At 41.6% G+C, this 17,005-nt stretch overlaps 1 protein-coding gene across 1 annotated transcript; it reads left to right on the top strand.

The window, feature by feature from the left end:
- The first annotated feature begins 499 nt into the window (after positions 1-499).
- Positions 500-16,754, top strand: IRS4 (insulin receptor substrate 4). The gene is made up of 4 exons (XM_075999411.1): positions 500-4,313; positions 9,961-9,962; positions 13,682-13,705; positions 14,191-16,754. The coding sequence occupies exons 1-4, from the start codon at positions 500-502 to the stop codon at positions 14,299-14,301; spliced, it is 3,951 nt and encodes a 1,316-aa protein (XP_075855526.1). The 3' UTR covers positions 14,302-16,754.
- Positions 16,755-17,005: the final 251 nt, after the last annotated feature.

Raw genomic sequence — 17,005 nt, 5'->3', positions numbered from 1 at the left:
TAGCCATTCCATACCCCACTGTGGCGCCCCTGCTCGACCCCGAGAGCTGGTGGCTCTCTCCTCCCCCTCTCCCGCCTTTCTCCCACCCCCTCGTGCCTTCTCGGACTTCTCATTTCGGATCAGCGTGGCCAGAGAGCCCCGCCTCCTCCCGCGGCCCACAGGCCGGCAGATTCACTGAGAGGGTCCCAGCCGAGCTGAAGGTGGCTCCGCCTCCCGGGCCCGCCGCCCCCTCCCTTGCACACCTCTACTGGTGGCCGCTTGCGCCCCTCCACTGCGCTGGTAGCAGAATCCGCAGCGGCCGCCGCGTGAGGCGGCGGTCACGTGTTGTTTTGCCCGCTGCCGCGCTCTGAGTGGAGTGGGCGGGGGCGCAAGCTGAGGCGGGAGGGGGCTGGGGCGGGCGGACGCTTGGGGGTAGACTGCCTCTTCCCTCAGCCCTCCCTTCCCCGACTCCCCCCCCCCCCCCCGCCTCCCGCTCACCTTAAAACCATCGCGCATCACCATGGCGAGTTGCTCCTTCGCTCGCGACCAAGCGACAAGGAGACTGAGAGGTGCAGCAGCGGCAGCAGCAGCGGCTCTAACAGCAGCGGCGACCACCCCGCTTCTTTCTTCGGGAACCCCAACCGCACTCATTGGGACCGGGTCGTCTTGTCCGGGAGCCATGTGGCTCTCCACGGCCACTGGCTCCCGGTCGGATTCTGAGTCCGAAGAGGAGGACCTCCCCGTCGGGGCCGAAGTCTGCAAACGCGGCTACCTGCGGAAGCAGAAGCATGGGCACAGGCGCTACTTCGTGCTCAAACTCGAGACCGCCGACGCCCCAGCTAGGCTGGAATACTACGAAAATGCCAGGAAGTTCCGCCACAGTGTCCGCGCCGCGGCAGCTGCAGCCGCGGCGGCCGCCTCAGGCGCCGCGGTCCCCGCGCAGATTCGACCACGGCGCGTGATCACCCTGTACCAGTGCTTCTCCGTGAGCCAGCGAGCAGATGCAAGGTACCGGTATCTCATTGCCCTTTTCACCCAGGACGAGTACTTCGCTATGGTGGCCGAGAACGAGTCAGAGCAGGAAAGCTGGTACTTGCTGCTCAGCCGCCTCATCCTCGAGAGCAAGCGCCGCCGCTGCGGCACGCTGGGCGCGCAGCCGGACGGAGGAGAGCCGGCCGCGCTGGCGGCGGCAGCGGCGGCGGAGCCACCCTTCTATAAAGATGTGTGGCAGGTAATAGTCAAACCCAGGGGGCTGGGGCACAGAAAAGAGCTGAGCGGCGTGTTCCGGCTGTGTCTAACCGACGAGGAGGTAGTGTTTGTGAGGCTGAACACCGAAGTGGCCAGTGTAGTCGTCCAGCTCCTGAGCATCCGTCGCTGCGGGCACTCGGAGCAGTATTTCTTCTTGGAAGTCGGCAGGTCCACCGTTATCGGTCCGGGGGAGCTCTGGATGCAGGTCGATGACTGTGTGGTGGCCCAAAACATGCATGAGCTGTTTTTGGAGAAGATGAGAGCCTTGTGTGCAGACGAATACAGAGCCCGCTGCCGCAGCTACAGCATCAGCATCGGCGCCCACCTGTTAACCCTGCTGTCCACTAGGAGGCACCTGGGCTTGCTGCCGATCGAGCCCGGCGGCTGGTTCAGAAGGTCCCGCTTTGAGCAGTTTTACCACTTCAGAGCCCTCGGTGATGGGGAAGACGAGATGCTCTTCTCCAGACACCTGGTAACACGCGAAGAGCCTGTGATCCCCTCCAGGCGAGGAAGACCGCACCTGCCCAGAATGCGCAGATCCAGGAGAGCGATTTCCATGCCAGGCAGCCTTTTTCGCCGCTTATCACCCAGCCCGGTACGTGCCCCAAACCCTGCAGAAGCCCCGAACGATGGAGCTGGCCAGTCTTCTGAAGCATCTGGCTCTGGCAACTCTGGGGAGGAAGGTAATCCTCAGGGCAGAGAGGATCAGGAAGGAAGCGGAGGTGACTACATGCCTATGAACAATTGGGGCAACGGCAATGGCCGGGGCTCTGGAGGTGGCCAGGGCTCGAGTGGTCAAGGCTCCAGTAGCCAGAGCTCAGGAGGAAACCAATGCTCAGGCGGCGGACAGGGATCCAGAGGTGGCCAGGGCTCAAGTGGCAGCCAGGGTTCAAGTGGCCAGGGCTCAGGAGGCCAGGGTGCAGGAGGAAACCAGTGCTCAGGAAATGGCCAGGGCACTGCAGGTGGCTCAGGTGGTGGCCAGGGAGCTGGAGGTGGGCGCGGCTCAGGCAGTGGCCGTGGACCTGGAGATGGACATGGTTCAGGCAGTGGCAAGAACTCTGGCCGGGGCAAGGGCTCAGGAAGTGGGAAAGGCGCGGAAGGTGATGGTGAACGTGGAAAATCTCTGAAGAAAAGATCCTACTTTGGCAAATTAACTCAAAGCAAGCAACAGCAAATGTCAGGACCTCCACCACCCCCACCTCCACCTCCGCCAGCTGGAGCAACTGGTGGAAAAGGGAAGTCTGTAGGAAGATTCCGACTTTATTTTTGTGCTGACAGAGGGGCCACGAAAGAACGAAAAGAAGCCAAAGAAGTGAAACCCGCAGAGATCCCAGAAGGTGCAGCTCGGGGGCCCTACAGAGCCAGAGCTTTTGATGAAGATGAAGATGACCCATATGTGCCAATGAGGCCCGGGGTGGCTGCCCCTCTTGCAAGCTCCAGTGATTATATGCCAATGGCTCCTCAAAATGCCTCTGCTTCAAAACGCCATTCTCGATCACCTTTTGAAGATTCAAGAGGGTATATGATGATGTTTCCCAGAGTGAGCCCACCACCTGTTCCAAGTCCTCCGAAAACACCCGATCCTAATAAAGAGGATGACTCAAAGGACAATGACAGTGACAGTGACTATATGTTTATGGCTCCTGGAGCAGGTGCAATTCCAAAAAACCCCAAGAATGCCGAGGGGGGCTCTTCCTCCAAAAGTTGGAGCTCCTACTTCTCTCTGCCGAATCCTTTTCGGAGCTCCCCTTTGGGACAGAGTGACCACAGTGAGTACGTACCAATGTTACCTGGAAAGTTTCTGGGGAGGGGCCTAGAAAAAGAAGTCTCATCTAACTGGGGCACCAAACATGCAGCTTCAAAGCCGTCAGTTGAGGGGTTATTCTCAAAGCCTGCAGATAGGGGAGCACCTTCAAAGCCTTTGGATGATGGGCCCCCAAAGAATAAGGCTAAGAGACTTAACCGACTGTCTTTTATTACAAAAGGAAATAAAATCAAGCCAAAACCACAAAAGCCCACACATGAGCAGAGAGAAGCTGACGGCTCTAGTGACTACGTCAACATTGACTTCACTAAAAGAGATAGCAATAGGCCAGTTCCCTTTATTCAAGGACTGCCAGATTCGTGGGGCATAATTGTTGACCCCAGACAGTCAGCCTTTTATAATTACGTGAATGTTGAGTTCGGAGTGCCATTTCTAAATTCAAACGACCTCTTGTATCTTTTAAGAGGTGCCGGCCCTCTATTTCTGGACGGCACTAGGTGGCCACTTCGTCTTGTTCCCCTCAGTGCTACAGGTAGCAATGCTAATGAGGAAGAGGGTGACTACATTGAAGTAATTTTCAACCCAGCAATGACACCATTCGTGCCTTTTGCTGACAGTGCCATTCGCTATGATGCTGAAACTGGTCGAATCTATGTGGTCGACCCCTTTTCTGAGTGCTGTATGGACATTTCTCTGTCCCCCAGCCGATGCTCTGAGCCACCACCTGTAGTTAGGCTGCTGCAAGAGGAAGAGCGGGAGAGAAGACGCCCACAGAGCCGTTCGCAAAGTTTCTTTGCAGCCGCCAGAGCCGCTGTCTCGGCTTTTCCGACTGACAGTCTCGAGGGAGAACTCTCCGCTTCCCCAGCCTCGGCTGCGGCTTTCGCGGCAGCGCCGACCTTAGCCGTGGGCCGGGTCTTGGCCGCGGCCTCCGCGCTCGCCGCCGCCCCGGGCATCGGCTCCGCCGCGGGCTGGGAGGCCGCGGCTGGACTTGACTCCGCCTCCGTCCGCTGGTTTCAACCTGTTGCTAATGCTGCTGATGCCAGAGCAGCAAGGGGCACCCAGAATAGCGCCTTTGCCTGGAACCTGGGAGCCCCGAACCCACCCGCAGACCTTGCCAGAGGTGAAAACGGGGCGGGCGGGGCTCTCGCTGCCGCTGCCGCCGCCGCCGCCGCCGCCGCCGCCGCTCCCCCACCACCACCTCGCGGTCCCCGGGTGCCAAGACCCCCAGAGAGAGGAGATTCTGACGACGACGACGACGATGACATCTACGTGAGAATGGACTTTGCCAGACCTGACAACAAATTCGACTCTCCCAAAAGAGGTTGGTAATTTTAGAATTAATTTCCCTAAAGTTAGTAGTCATGGTTTAATGAGTTGGTGCTCTACAGTCTATAGTGTTTAGGGATAATATTAATTGTTGCTATTTGGCACTGAGGGTAGAATTCAGGTTTAATTATTCACACAATGCCTTTTTGATCTTTGCCAAAATTTAAGTTTTTATCTAATCATCAGTTTCTTTAGACAGAACCGATTATCATTTAAACATTGGCTCTGTTTCTTAGGAGTAGTGAAGATGCAAGGGGGACAGGACATGTAGCATGAGGATGCTTTTTAACATCCTTCCCCATCAATAAATGATAATGCAAAGCACGGCATCGACATCCGTGAATTGAGTTCCATCAACTTGTTCTCAAATCAACAGCTAAAAGCTGCTTTTCTACAAATGTCCATATTTAAATACAGAAATTTAATAAGAGCACAGAATATTAAGCAGTAGCAATCAACTGTTTACCTTTGGGGAGGATGTCCTCTGAAAGTTATTTTTTTAAAAACAGTCATTGTTATACTAGTTTGCTGTGATTTACCAAGAAGGTTAAATCCCAATTGTTAGGATGAATGTCTAAGGGGGGAACAGAGCATAAATAAGAACTTAACAGGTGATTAAAAGAAGACAGTATTTGGCTTTGGAATGTGTTTTCCTGTTGATTTTGTTGTTGTTGTTTGTTTTTTACACAGGATAAATTCCAGAAACCTTGAGTGTTCCTTTTCTCTGTCACTACTGCTGACATGCAAGTCACATGTGCTGTGCCTCATTTTCTTCTTTTATCCCTCCACCCTTCCAAAAGAGGATGTGGTGACAGCTTGATAATGGATATGAATATTGTTTCAAAGGCTTTTTAAGGCTTTTTAATTGGTGTATCTTCTGGTAAATCAGGGAAAGCAAGATAAGGCTGGAGGAAGACCTGACCCCAGGGGCAGCCTACCCTGGAACAGTGGAAGGTTTTAAAGGGCTACTTTTCCAAAGGAAGAAGTAAGAGTAGGAGCTGTTGGGCTTGAAAACAAGACTTAAAGTAAATCTACTGTGTACAGCACTGTGCAATGTTGTCATCAGTGTCTTGAGACATTCTCAAGAAATGATTGCAGAAGATGATGTCTCCATAGTCTCAACTGCCTTCCCTCTTTAGTAGAATATGCTTCTTTCCCAGTGAAGGGAAGGGATGGACCCCAGCAGTTTTCATTCCAGTAGTCAGTTTAGTGAAGATTTTTGCTTTGCTTGCTTTGTGGAATGCTTTTGTGATTGGATCTCTGCCCACTGTGCTTGATCAGGCAGAACAAGTCGGGAACTGATCACAACAGTCACCTAACAAGCTCCCTATTTAGTGCAGGTGTAGCCCCCCCACCGCCCCTTTCTCCCCCTGCTATAGAAAACTTGCCATACAAAAACTCACATTTGAAGCACAGACACATTAAAGAGTGATCATTAAAACAACAAAAGGATGCTTTGGCTTGCCAAAGGATTCAATTTAGATCTCTTTTAAATGGTATACTCCCTCCCCAAGACACTCACACTCTCTCTCACACACACACACACACACACACACACACACACACACACACGGGATCACCACTACTACCATAACCATGTGTTCAAAATATATAATTCCATTTCCAAGAATTTAATTCATAATCAACTTTTCAGGAACGAATCTATTTTATTCTGTAAAGCCCACCTGAAAACTGGTCTCAAGATATTGTTTAAACTTAACTGCTGAAAACACCATTTATAATTTTGATGTAGATAATACATAGTTGCCTATATCCCTATAGTATTTTCAAAAGAATGAGTTTTCATAGAGGTTTTTCTATACTTTCCAATACTCCAATCTTTGTTTAGATATTAAAAATAGTAAAATCTTATTGTTCCTCAAATAAACTCTGACTTCCCAAGGATTATCTACATCCAGTGATCATTATTTTAGCATAAATTACTGATTTATGACTTTGTAGTTATTTTGGAGATTTAATGTTGCCTAAATGTATTGTTTATTGAGGAAATTCCTAACTTTATTGAGTGACTACAGCAAAGAGGCTAGCTATATTGCACAGGGAGGCAGGCGCTTGGGTTGCAAAGAGAGAACCAATGTGGACACAATTTGGAATGTTAAGGCACTTTATAAATGTAAGATATTTTCATTGTGTCATTGGATTAATATTGGAGTGAAATTTCAACAGTTTAAACTGATGATTTCCTTTCTCAAAAGATAGTTGGTCCTGAGAGTGATTCCTGCACACAGTTTGCGGAGATATGTGAAAGGAATGATGGGGGAGGGGTGATAGTATTGGTAGTGAAATAACCCTTTGCAGGAAATGACTTTGGTTAGCATTTCAATATAAATTGTATGGTATAATGTTGTTTGCGAAGTGTTGAGATCAGGCTGAATGATTTTCATCATTGTTTTTGTTTTGTTTTTACTATGAAGCTATTGAATAATTTTCACCCATTTCTGATCTTTCTTTATCTTCCTATCTTAACACTGAAACCAAAAAATGATTTAACAGAGGGACAAAGACACAGTCTTTTTCAAGAGTTATATATCCCAAAAAGTAATTTTCATTTATGGAAAGTGCCTAGAACAATGCCTGCCACATAGTAAGTGCTATCTATGAATTATTAGATAGCTTTTATCATTGTTATTACTGTTGCTATTATTACTTTTAGATACACAAAGCTAAATTAAAATTCTCTGTCCTCAAATCCCACTTTTCATAGCTTTATTTTCACTTAAAATATTTTACATGGTTTTTCAGAGTTGAGATCTGTTTATAATTTAAGTGAAACGAGATTATATGTCAGTGAGACAGCTTTTTCTATGTAACACAAAATTAATATGTAATCTCATTTACCTACAGTCACATTGATATAATAAGTAAGTACTTTAAGGGCATTTGTTCAAGTCAATTAGAAAAACACTTAGAAATATAAGCTGGACATGACTTTTTTATAAATGAAATAATTTTAAATCATTTATTGAAGATGAAGCCTTCACACTTTAAACACATAGGTTATAGGTATTAGCATTTAAGAGGAGAATGTTGTTTCTTATGTAGTTTATTCTGATCTTAACCCATGTATGACTATTTGCTTCTTTTAGTAATTTACCTGATGTGGAATTCATAGGTCAAAATGAGTTGAGGTGAAAATGTGAAAATTTTCCTGATTTTTTAATTCAAGAGATAGGAGGATAAAAAGGGCAGCTCTAGGAGGGGTGAGAAAATTGGTCAGCCAAATTATTAATGTTATGGTAGCACTAGGTATTAAAAAGCAAAAGAAACTGAATTAACTTTTGAAATTTTAGACACTATTGTCACCATGTAAAAAGCCTATGCTTTTGAGTGTACTACTGCCAAACCTGTTGCTATAAATTATAGGTGCTAAAGATTTTATTGTATTGAATTTATTATTATAAATTACTAGAATAAAAGCTCCACATAGCAGAGAGTTCCAAGCCACAATTGATGAATCACTTATTTTAGGCAACATTCAATCTCCCAAAATTGGACAGTGTTTGGAGTAATGAGGTATTTGACCTATAACAATTAAAGAGGACCTCACTCAATTAAAGTTAACTAAAGTTGTTGACAATCATTATTCATTTGCATTCATTCTAAAAGTGATGCTTCCCTGGTAAAAATTTCAACCACTAGCAAAACATCAGCTTTAAACAAGGACCAGGACTTTAATTAAGCACACAAGAATATCACACATGCATAAAAACTCAAAACAAGATCTCTTAGGTCCTTTTCCTCTCCCTAATCACCAAACATGAACCAAAATGCTTCCGACTCATTGGCAGGGAGCTGTTTTGAGAACAACCTCAGGCTTCTCAGAGTGACCAAAAACAATTTGTGTAGGAGTAGACACAGCTGAACAGTATAGGGAGAAGTGAGGAATAGTTTGTGCGATTTAAAAGGAACTGTTGTTAAATTGTCAACTTGTTGATTGAGGAAATGCTTTCCAGTTTCAGATTGCCTTATAGTTTGCAAAGCTCATTCACATTCATTATTTTACTGATGGAGGGTAAGTAATGAAAATGAAGCCTGTGTTGAGAATTTTCCCGTGGTCAAAAAGGTAAGTGGCTGAGCTGCAAATCTACATCGCACATCTAATTTCAAGTCCAGTGCACCCAGCACACTACACTTCCCTGCAATCAGGTGTTTAGTCTGTCATTTTCCCATTGATGAAAGATTATTCTATACGCAAGGATTGGGGAAAAATTACAAGCTTGCTTCAATTTCATAGTAGCAAATTTTGTTGTATTTATTCAGAGCATTTTAACTATAGACCATCTGCCAGGGCTTGGGTAATTTTCATTATATTGAACTGTTTGCTATGGTTCTTAGAATAAAAGAATTTGACCTGCGCTGGAATTGAATGTTTTAAATTTGATCTGGGGAGAAGTAGCTAATCTTTACATCCCAAACACATATAGCATGTGTACCTATTTAGATCCCACAGAAACATTGAAAGCAAAGTACATGAATTGAGGGTACATCCAGTAAACTTACATTAGTGGACATTTCATTACTGAAGTTAGATTTCTTTTGTTTTCCTAATAATCCAGTGACATTTGTCAGTTATAGAAAAAAGGCTTTTCATTTAATTTCTTCCTTCTGTATAAAAATCTGATATTCTAATCTAAACCATCAGAGCAGGCAAAACAGGATAACATAAGACAGGTGGAAGAAAAAGCACTGTAGAAATAGATGCTCTTCGTTTGTTTAAAAAGTAAACTTGCTTTTGGCAGTCAGGCAAGTAGATTTTAGAAGACTTGAAAATCAAATCCTCTCCTTGAGACATAAAAATCCTTGTTTGAAATTAAATTCATTTTGGTTTAGCACCTTTTTTAAGGCTTTAAGACTATGTAAAAATAGCCCAGACATTTTATTGGCAGTATTGGAAAATGGCTTTTGTAAAATGCTTAATTAAAGCCTGCAGTATGTTTTGTCTGAGAGGTGCTGCCAAACTCTTATGGTGACGATCATTTACTAGAAAACATTGCTTGGTCCTGAGTGAGAAAAGGGAAATTTAGAAGCTACTTTTTATAATAAATGAATACATTGTAGCACACTCAATTTTTACCACAACTGTTAGATTACTAATTTTAAAGCTATCGACAAAATTGCCAAGATGATGTGTTTGCCATAGGAACTTAAAATGTACTTTCTAGCAATTTTGCATTGATTATTGGTTATGCAGCTATAGGTCTTAACATTTCCATCTTCTTTTGGAAAGGTAGGCTCAACACTTGAGAAATAGGAATTTATAAGGTGTTTTTTTTTTTTTTTTTTTTTTTTAGTGTAGACATATACACTATTTTAGGTTTGCATTCTCTTAGAAGGTGTCTTTCTACTTCTGGCTAAGAAATTAATTCCTTTTAGAATGGAAAATATGTATTTAAATACTTATTTAGTGAAATGAGAAAGTGACTGCTGTTTTTCCTTTACCCCTTTCTTATAAGTTAGGGTTGCATTGGTTGTATTTGGTGAGTCTTATCCTCATGTGCCCTTTGCCAGACTTATGCCCTTAATTTCAGAAAAGTATGCCCTTTCCTGTCTCTCTCTCTGGCTGAAAAGGAGAGGACCACAATGGGAATCCCACAGAGCTTACAGAGGACTTCATTCCGTAGATGTTACTTGCTCTTAGTTCCTGCCCGCTTGCACTTAGCAGGAACAGCCTTCCTTGTAGGGATACTTGTTCAACAGACCCAGGGCTGTGCTGCTGCCTGCTCTACTCTCACTTGTTGGCACAGAAGCAGCTGGACCGGTGTTTAAAGCTATTTTCATGGTTGGATTGACCACAATATGTTTGATGCTAACCAGACCTTCTGGATTTACTGAATATCCAATTCCCCACAAATTGTAGTTGCTTTAGCTAGTTTTTTTTTTTTTTTTTTTTTTTTTTTTACAATTTATATCATTTGCTTCTCTATAATTACTAATTTTCTACTTGTACACTTGAAATTTAGAATATCAATGAAGTCTCTATCTCTAAATTCATCTTGAAAAATTGCTCACATGTGCACCTATGATGCCCTGGAAAGTATGACCAGCAAATGTGATTTTAACTCTTGCTTTTTAATAAGTTCTGTCTCCAGCCTTAAAGGCATACCAACTGTGTCCTCACACTCAGTGCCACCCCGCAAGAAGAAGTCCTTATTTTGGCGGCAGTTCTTACCATAGTTTCCCTTCCACTGTCACCCTGCCGCCAACGATTCCAACCTCTTGAGTTTAAGGGACACTATTCCTATTGCCATGGCTAGAAGAAATATTTTCCTGGAGTCCCAAATTGAAACTTCAAATACGTCTTCCCACAGAAATGATGATAAAGTCATTTAGTCAAAATAGTTTGATAGTTCAGGAACTGCATAGGTTAAATATAGGCGTGTGCAGGCAAAGCTATAACCTATCCATCATTTATTTAAGACATTGTTTTATGAGATAATTTATTCTGAATTTCAGCTAAACAGTGAACCTTGGAATATGTCTGTTTTCTTAAATTGGAGACTGCCTATATTAGAATTCTAGTAACTTGCATTCTTTAAGTCGGCAGTAACTAGGCAGCAGAGTGAAGTGGCCCAAGTGTGTGTTGGGAGGTAGTTGAGAAGCTGATCTAGGATGAAAATCCTGCAGCTGATCCCCAAATAGTTTGTATCCGGATAATCAAGACTGGAATGCACATGTGTAAGTGGTCCAGGGTGTGCTAGGGAAGGGCAGGTGTAAAACAATTGAGCTGACCTTTGAGGAGATGGAGCTTTACAAGTGTCATTCATTTCCCTTACAGATTCTTTTGACTCTTCTGTCACAAAACTGTTGCCATCGTGGTGACAAGGGCATTTTATCATCTGTTCTATCAAGGAGATAACAGTCTGTTATGATTAGTGCTGTAAAGACTAGCAGCAATTACTGCTAGTTTTTACCCTTGATGGATAGTACTTAATTTTTGTCAAGTCCTAGAGAATCATCCTCCTACACATTCATAGGGCACAGAAAGGTGTGATGATCTATTCTGATTGAAAAAAAAATAAACAAAAATGACATATACTTCAGAGACAATGCAAAGCTAAATAATAAAATTGCACTATGATACATTCATCTTTTGGGTGTATACTTCCGTTTCTCTTCATTTCCTTTCACTTTTTTTCCTTTGCTTTCAGTGCTTTACTTGTTTGCCCCTGCTTATGTGATTACCAGTTGATTGCAGGGATAACGTGTTGACTTATGAACAGCAGTGAGAAATCAAAAGAACTTGAAAAACGTTTTTGAGTTCTAGGAAAATCGGAGTTGAAAAGATAAAGACAAGCTGTGGGGTAAAAGAGAATGAGGGAATAACTGGATATATTGTTACAGTTTCACCTTTCTCTGAGCAGGAGAACCATTTCTGTTTTGGACTTCAAACTAATAGAGGCATGTTTATGATTCATATAAAGAGCTCTGGAATACCCTGGAGGAACGGCTATCTTGGCTCACCCTACAAATTTCCAGGGATATTGAAGTCATGTGTGCTTTGTTAGTGTATTAAAGATTAATGTTCGGGTTTATATCAGTATACAAATTAAGACAAAAAGTTTACTTCATTTGTTTTGGAGAAGAAAATATTACCTGCCAGATTTTAATAGGAGGCATCAGGATATGTTTTGACCTATCACGGTCCATTGAAGTTTTCTTTCTTACAGAGAAAAATTACTTGAACAGTATACCACCCATTAAAAGAGGTGAGATTAACTTGTCATTAAAAAATCTTTGATTAATTGGAAAGTAAGAATACACAACAAGGTAATTATTTATAACCTATCAGTATCAAATGGGAATAATACATCAAAAACAGGCCACATTATTAAAAGCATCGAGATTTTCTTTTCTGGTGGTGAAATCATATAAAATCGAACAGGAGACAAATCTAAGGTATTATTGTCAGTCCTTTAATATTCATTTTGCGGAGTGTTCATGACCCAAGTTTTAATCCTGAATTGCTTTTTTTTTTTTTTTTTTTTTTTTTTTTTTTTTTGCCACCCAGCAAGCTTCTGAGTTGCTTCCCTATGCTGTTCTTTGGAATGTGCTCAGGGAATGTAAACCCATTTTAATATTGGCCTAAGTAAAACAGGATTATAAAGGCAAATCTGTGGCTCAAGTTCCCATAATGCTTTTCAAAAGCCAGTTAAATTATTTTGGGATTATCCTGTTTTGGATAGTGTTATACCTTTCTACTAGCATACTTAACCAAGAATTGAAAAATATATTTTGTAAAATAAACTTGAAATTACACAATTATTTGCCAGGTTTTAGTAGGTTATCAACTATTCACTTGATGCTAATGAACGTGTTAAAGGAAAGCAATGGAAATATGAATCAAATTTTTAGTGGAGTGTTATTTAAAGAAAAAAGGAAAGAAAAATAACCACAATAGCACAAATTCCCCTAATTTCAGGTTTAGTATAATGTCAATAGGATAGTTATATGGAGCTTAATCTGCATGTTTTTAGAAAAATCCTAAGATAGTAAGAAATCCTGTTTAAGTCACATGCAGTGTGCTATTTATGGTCATATAAGGATATGGTTGTATTGAAACAAAAGAGTACATTAAATTTAGTTAATACCTTTCTAACTTTAATTTTCTATTAAAACATGTAGCTGGTATCTGACAACGTTCTGTGATACTGGTCTAGCTTAATTTTGCAGCAAATAACTGAATTGTTCACATGTATGCTCACAGTTAACCTGCAGCTAACAGATACATTTTATCCCATGTAAACTAGATACATGAAATCTAAAATTTCCTAAACCCACTGCTGACATAAAAGTAAATGTCGATGTTTTTAATAATTAAATTAAATTTCTTAATTTAATATATTTTAAATTTTAATATCTTTTACTAATCTTAGGGTATTTATTTTTTAAAGCATTTTAATGTGGAGAAATAGCCCTATGCAATGAATCCTAACTAATAGCCACAAGTAGATGCAAGGAGGAATGGAGACCTTCCATGCTTCATCCAACCACAAGTCTGTAACATTTTTAAAACCTCTGATGAACAAACGAATAGTTAAAATGTATATTTCTAGCTTAATACAAGATCTTGTACTTGAAGCCTACTCTGGAGGATGCTTTTCATGGATTCTTGTAGGTTGTCTCAAATAAAATAAAATACTCAGTATTTTGATGTGCCCCCAATCTTATAGTAACACTGGCATCCTGTTACCAATTTGCTCACCATCCCTATCTGATTTCTAGTCCAGCGCCTTCTCCTATGTACCTGATCTTCCCCCTTCCACACTCTCCATTGTATGCCCTCTCGATAAGCAAGAAGCCAAAGGAGTAATACTGGAACCTCTTTGTAGTAGACAGTTGGAGATTTCAACCAAATCTCCTTTGCAGGTTTGACATTGTTCTATTAGAAGAAATTCAGTGATTGAGTCTGGAGACTATCACCAAGGCCATGCTTAAATCCTTTGACTTGCGCTATGTAGCCTGGTAAAGGTATAATCAAGTATTTAGAAAAAGGAAAAAAAAAAAAACATTTGTTTGTTTGCCCAATGTCTGGTTCGCTTGCAGGCTCCGCTAGAAGAAAGTAGAACAGTGTACATGTGTGCAAAGCTGCTGTCCAGAAACGTCGGAGTGGCATCCTGGGGGCAAAAGGAGTAGCTGCTCTTGTGTCTTTGCCCGGCTTGTGTTGGTATTCCTCACAGGCAGCCAGCAGAGTTGATTAGCCACAGCGGTGCCAAGGCGGTCTCCTCAATATGTCTCTCAAAAACTCCTACTTAGGTTTTGTTTTATTTCGTTTCATTTTGGAATGCAGTGGAGGTGAAAGCTCTTCACAGTAATTCTGAAAGTAACTTTTGCTTTATCATCTTTTTTTCTAGAGTGATTACATTACTACAAAATCGCATTTTAGAAGAAAAATGATGCTCATGGAATTTCATCTTCGTCTACTCCAGATCTGCCTAAGAGAAAGAAAATTCAGAGGCTTTTGAATAGAAAGCAACCTAGATTTCTACAAGCTTGAAAGTGGACTCTGGCAGTTGAATGATCCTATTCACACAGATCATTCATATTGCTGCCTTATGGTTATAATGATTTTGAGTTAAGAATAGTCACATTGTGCTTTGTTTTTGTTTTCTGGTTTCCCTCCCCGATCTGTCTCTTTGAAATGAACAAATACTATAGAAGTGAGCATTTCATAACTCTTTCCTTTCCTTCTTTTAAAAACATGTTATTTACAATATGTGTAAATGTGGCTGATACCAATTTTAATGATGTGTAAAATATTTAGATTTAATTTTGAAGTTGAAAAACCTTTAAGGAAGGGTGGATAAAGGAAAAGTTGTAATAATGAGAAGATAGGTATGATCTGGAATCTTTTTTTCTGACTACTACATACACAGAACATTTCTTGATCAACGAATTAAACGTCAATTGACCTGATATCTTGACGGGACATTTCTAATATTTTAAAGGCGAGACTAAAAGGGCAGATTATCTCAGTTTTTGCTCATTAACAAAGCTGCAACATTCTGCCCACTTTAAATGCTAGCTAAACTGATATCTTGACTTGACTAAGCATTTCCAACATTTTAAGGGCAGAACTGAGAAACATTATCTATGTGTTCATATACAACACTGTAATGTTCTGCCTGCAAATTGATTGAGCATTTCCAAACCTATTGTTTTTATTTTATTTTGAAATCTACATTTTCCTCTTTAAGAAAAGCAAGATTCTTTAAAAGTCTCCTCACAAGACCCCTCTCTACCTCTCTGGGCCTCCCCCCTTCACTCCCCATTCTTCTCCTTTTTCTGCCCTCTACCCGGCACACACTCCCTCCTATGCCCACAACTACTATAAAGAGATCACTTTCCCATATTCAATAAAATTAGTGTGTATTTACTAATCATTATGGTCATACTAATTATGACTAAAACTTAAGCCAAAAGGAACCTCTTATAAGGCTTTGTTTCCTTCTGGACAATGAGCCGACATAAGATGTACTAAATTAAAAAAAAAATCAGAGCAAGCTTCCCCCACCTATTTTAGCTTGCTTCTGATGGAAACTGAATTAAGATTTCAGAGCCTGGACCTTTGAAAACATGACATTAGCAGGTGGTGACCACAAAGGATAGGTACAAAGGTCCTGAAGTTTGCTTAGAGCTTTGTTACGTGGTGGTACACAAATCTTGGCTTGTGCCATCACTGCAAACCTCATCATATCACAGATGGGTGTGAGTGTTTGAGTGTCTGTGTGTGTGAGTGCTAGTGTGTGTGTGCACGTTTGTGTATATGCACACCTTTGTGTACCTGTGCACATGTGATTGTAGATGTACCTGTTGTGTGTAACTCTGTTAAAAATAATTGCTTCGCATTTGATCTGCAACTTTGAAGTAGTGTAATATTTATCTAACATCTTTTGTCACTCGGTTTTGATGTCTGTGAACGTGTACTTCTATCTTCAAGCAGGCATATAGTACATGTGGCTAAACTAGCTTTCCTTAAGAACCGAGTTGATTTCTATTGTTTTTCCTTGCCTACCAACCAAAGGGATGGGGGTCTCTTTTTGTTTCCCCCTTGTGGATGATGCTGAGGAGATGTAGCTACAGTACCAGTCACTGCTCCAGTTGCTGGTCACTGCTAGGGCATCGACTTGATCAGTTCCTTCAGATTCCTCTTCTCTCTCCCACCCTAATCAAGTAGCACAGTGTGGCTTTTGTTCATCCTGGTAACAATGTGCTCTTTAGGCAGCCTTTTTTCAGGCCTTCTGTGACCATTTTATTTTTAAGTAAGTTTAATCATAATTGTTCAGAATTGTGGAGAAAAGATTATTTGGGGGAAAATGCTATATTACTTTATTTGCAGATTAGGTTCAGGGGCTGCCAGCAAACAGGGTACAGAGGGTTACAGCACAGATACAACACTTGCTGAATAAATGAATGGGGAACCTCATACACACACTACTTACAAATAGTAACAGGTACAAATAGTCACAGGTACAGCATAACAGATACGTAATCTTTTGGACACTACTTCTTAGTTTACAGATGCAATTAATTTATTCAGTATTGTGCTGGAAGGATCTTTATAGAATATGTGTACCAACATATGACTGACTTTCCAGCTATCAGTTTATGCTGCTGTTAAGAAAAACAAATGATGGAATGATTTTTTGTGACCTATACATTTAATTTGGTATCAGACATAGTAACTTGGTCAGTAAAAGCTAAAATGTTACAGTTCCAACAGCTGATTATGTTTGCTATTTCTGCTTCACAGATCTGCTTTGAGTTGTCCTGGCTTTGTCTTCCTTTGTAAATACCCTTATGCCCTCTTTTCTTTGGCAATGTCTTGTTTGCAGTTTTGGAAGACAAACGTGCAGCTCTGTATAGTGTTTATATATATATATATATCTGACTTGGCTTTCCATAGAGCTACTCGCAATAAATGTGTTGATGTAAGTTATTCATGTGGAGATTCATTTTTTCTTAATACTGTTGTCTCTGTTATGAATATATTTTCCTACTCTAGTTGAATTAACTGCATTTTTCAGAATGAAGTAATTAGGGTAATTTAGGAGTTGGGTTAAAGTTACTTTGTCTAGAAATATGAGGCTTTTCAATAGAGTTAATAAAGTCAGCTCTTGATTCTCCAAATGTGGAGGTGATACTAGTATGGAACAATTTATGAAATGA

The sequence above is a fragment of the Microcebus murinus genome, chromosome X (assembly GCF_040939455.1).
Source record: "Microcebus murinus isolate Inina chromosome X, M.murinus_Inina_mat1.0, whole genome shotgun sequence".
Classification (NCBI taxonomy): domain Eukaryota; kingdom Metazoa; phylum Chordata; class Mammalia; order Primates; family Cheirogaleidae; genus Microcebus; species Microcebus murinus.
This window is presented reverse-complemented; position numbering and strand designations above follow the sequence as displayed.

Excerpts from the sequence above, each read along its gene's own strand:
- IRS4 (XM_075999411.1), top strand. The coding sequence starts at position 500 with ATGGCGAGTTGCTCCTTCGCTCGCGACCAAGCGACAAGGAGACTGAGA. Across the intron at positions 13,706-14,190 it reads CAACCAAATCTCCTTTGCAG|AGTGATTACATTACTACAAA; the intron begins GTTTGACATTGT and ends CTTTTTTTCTAG.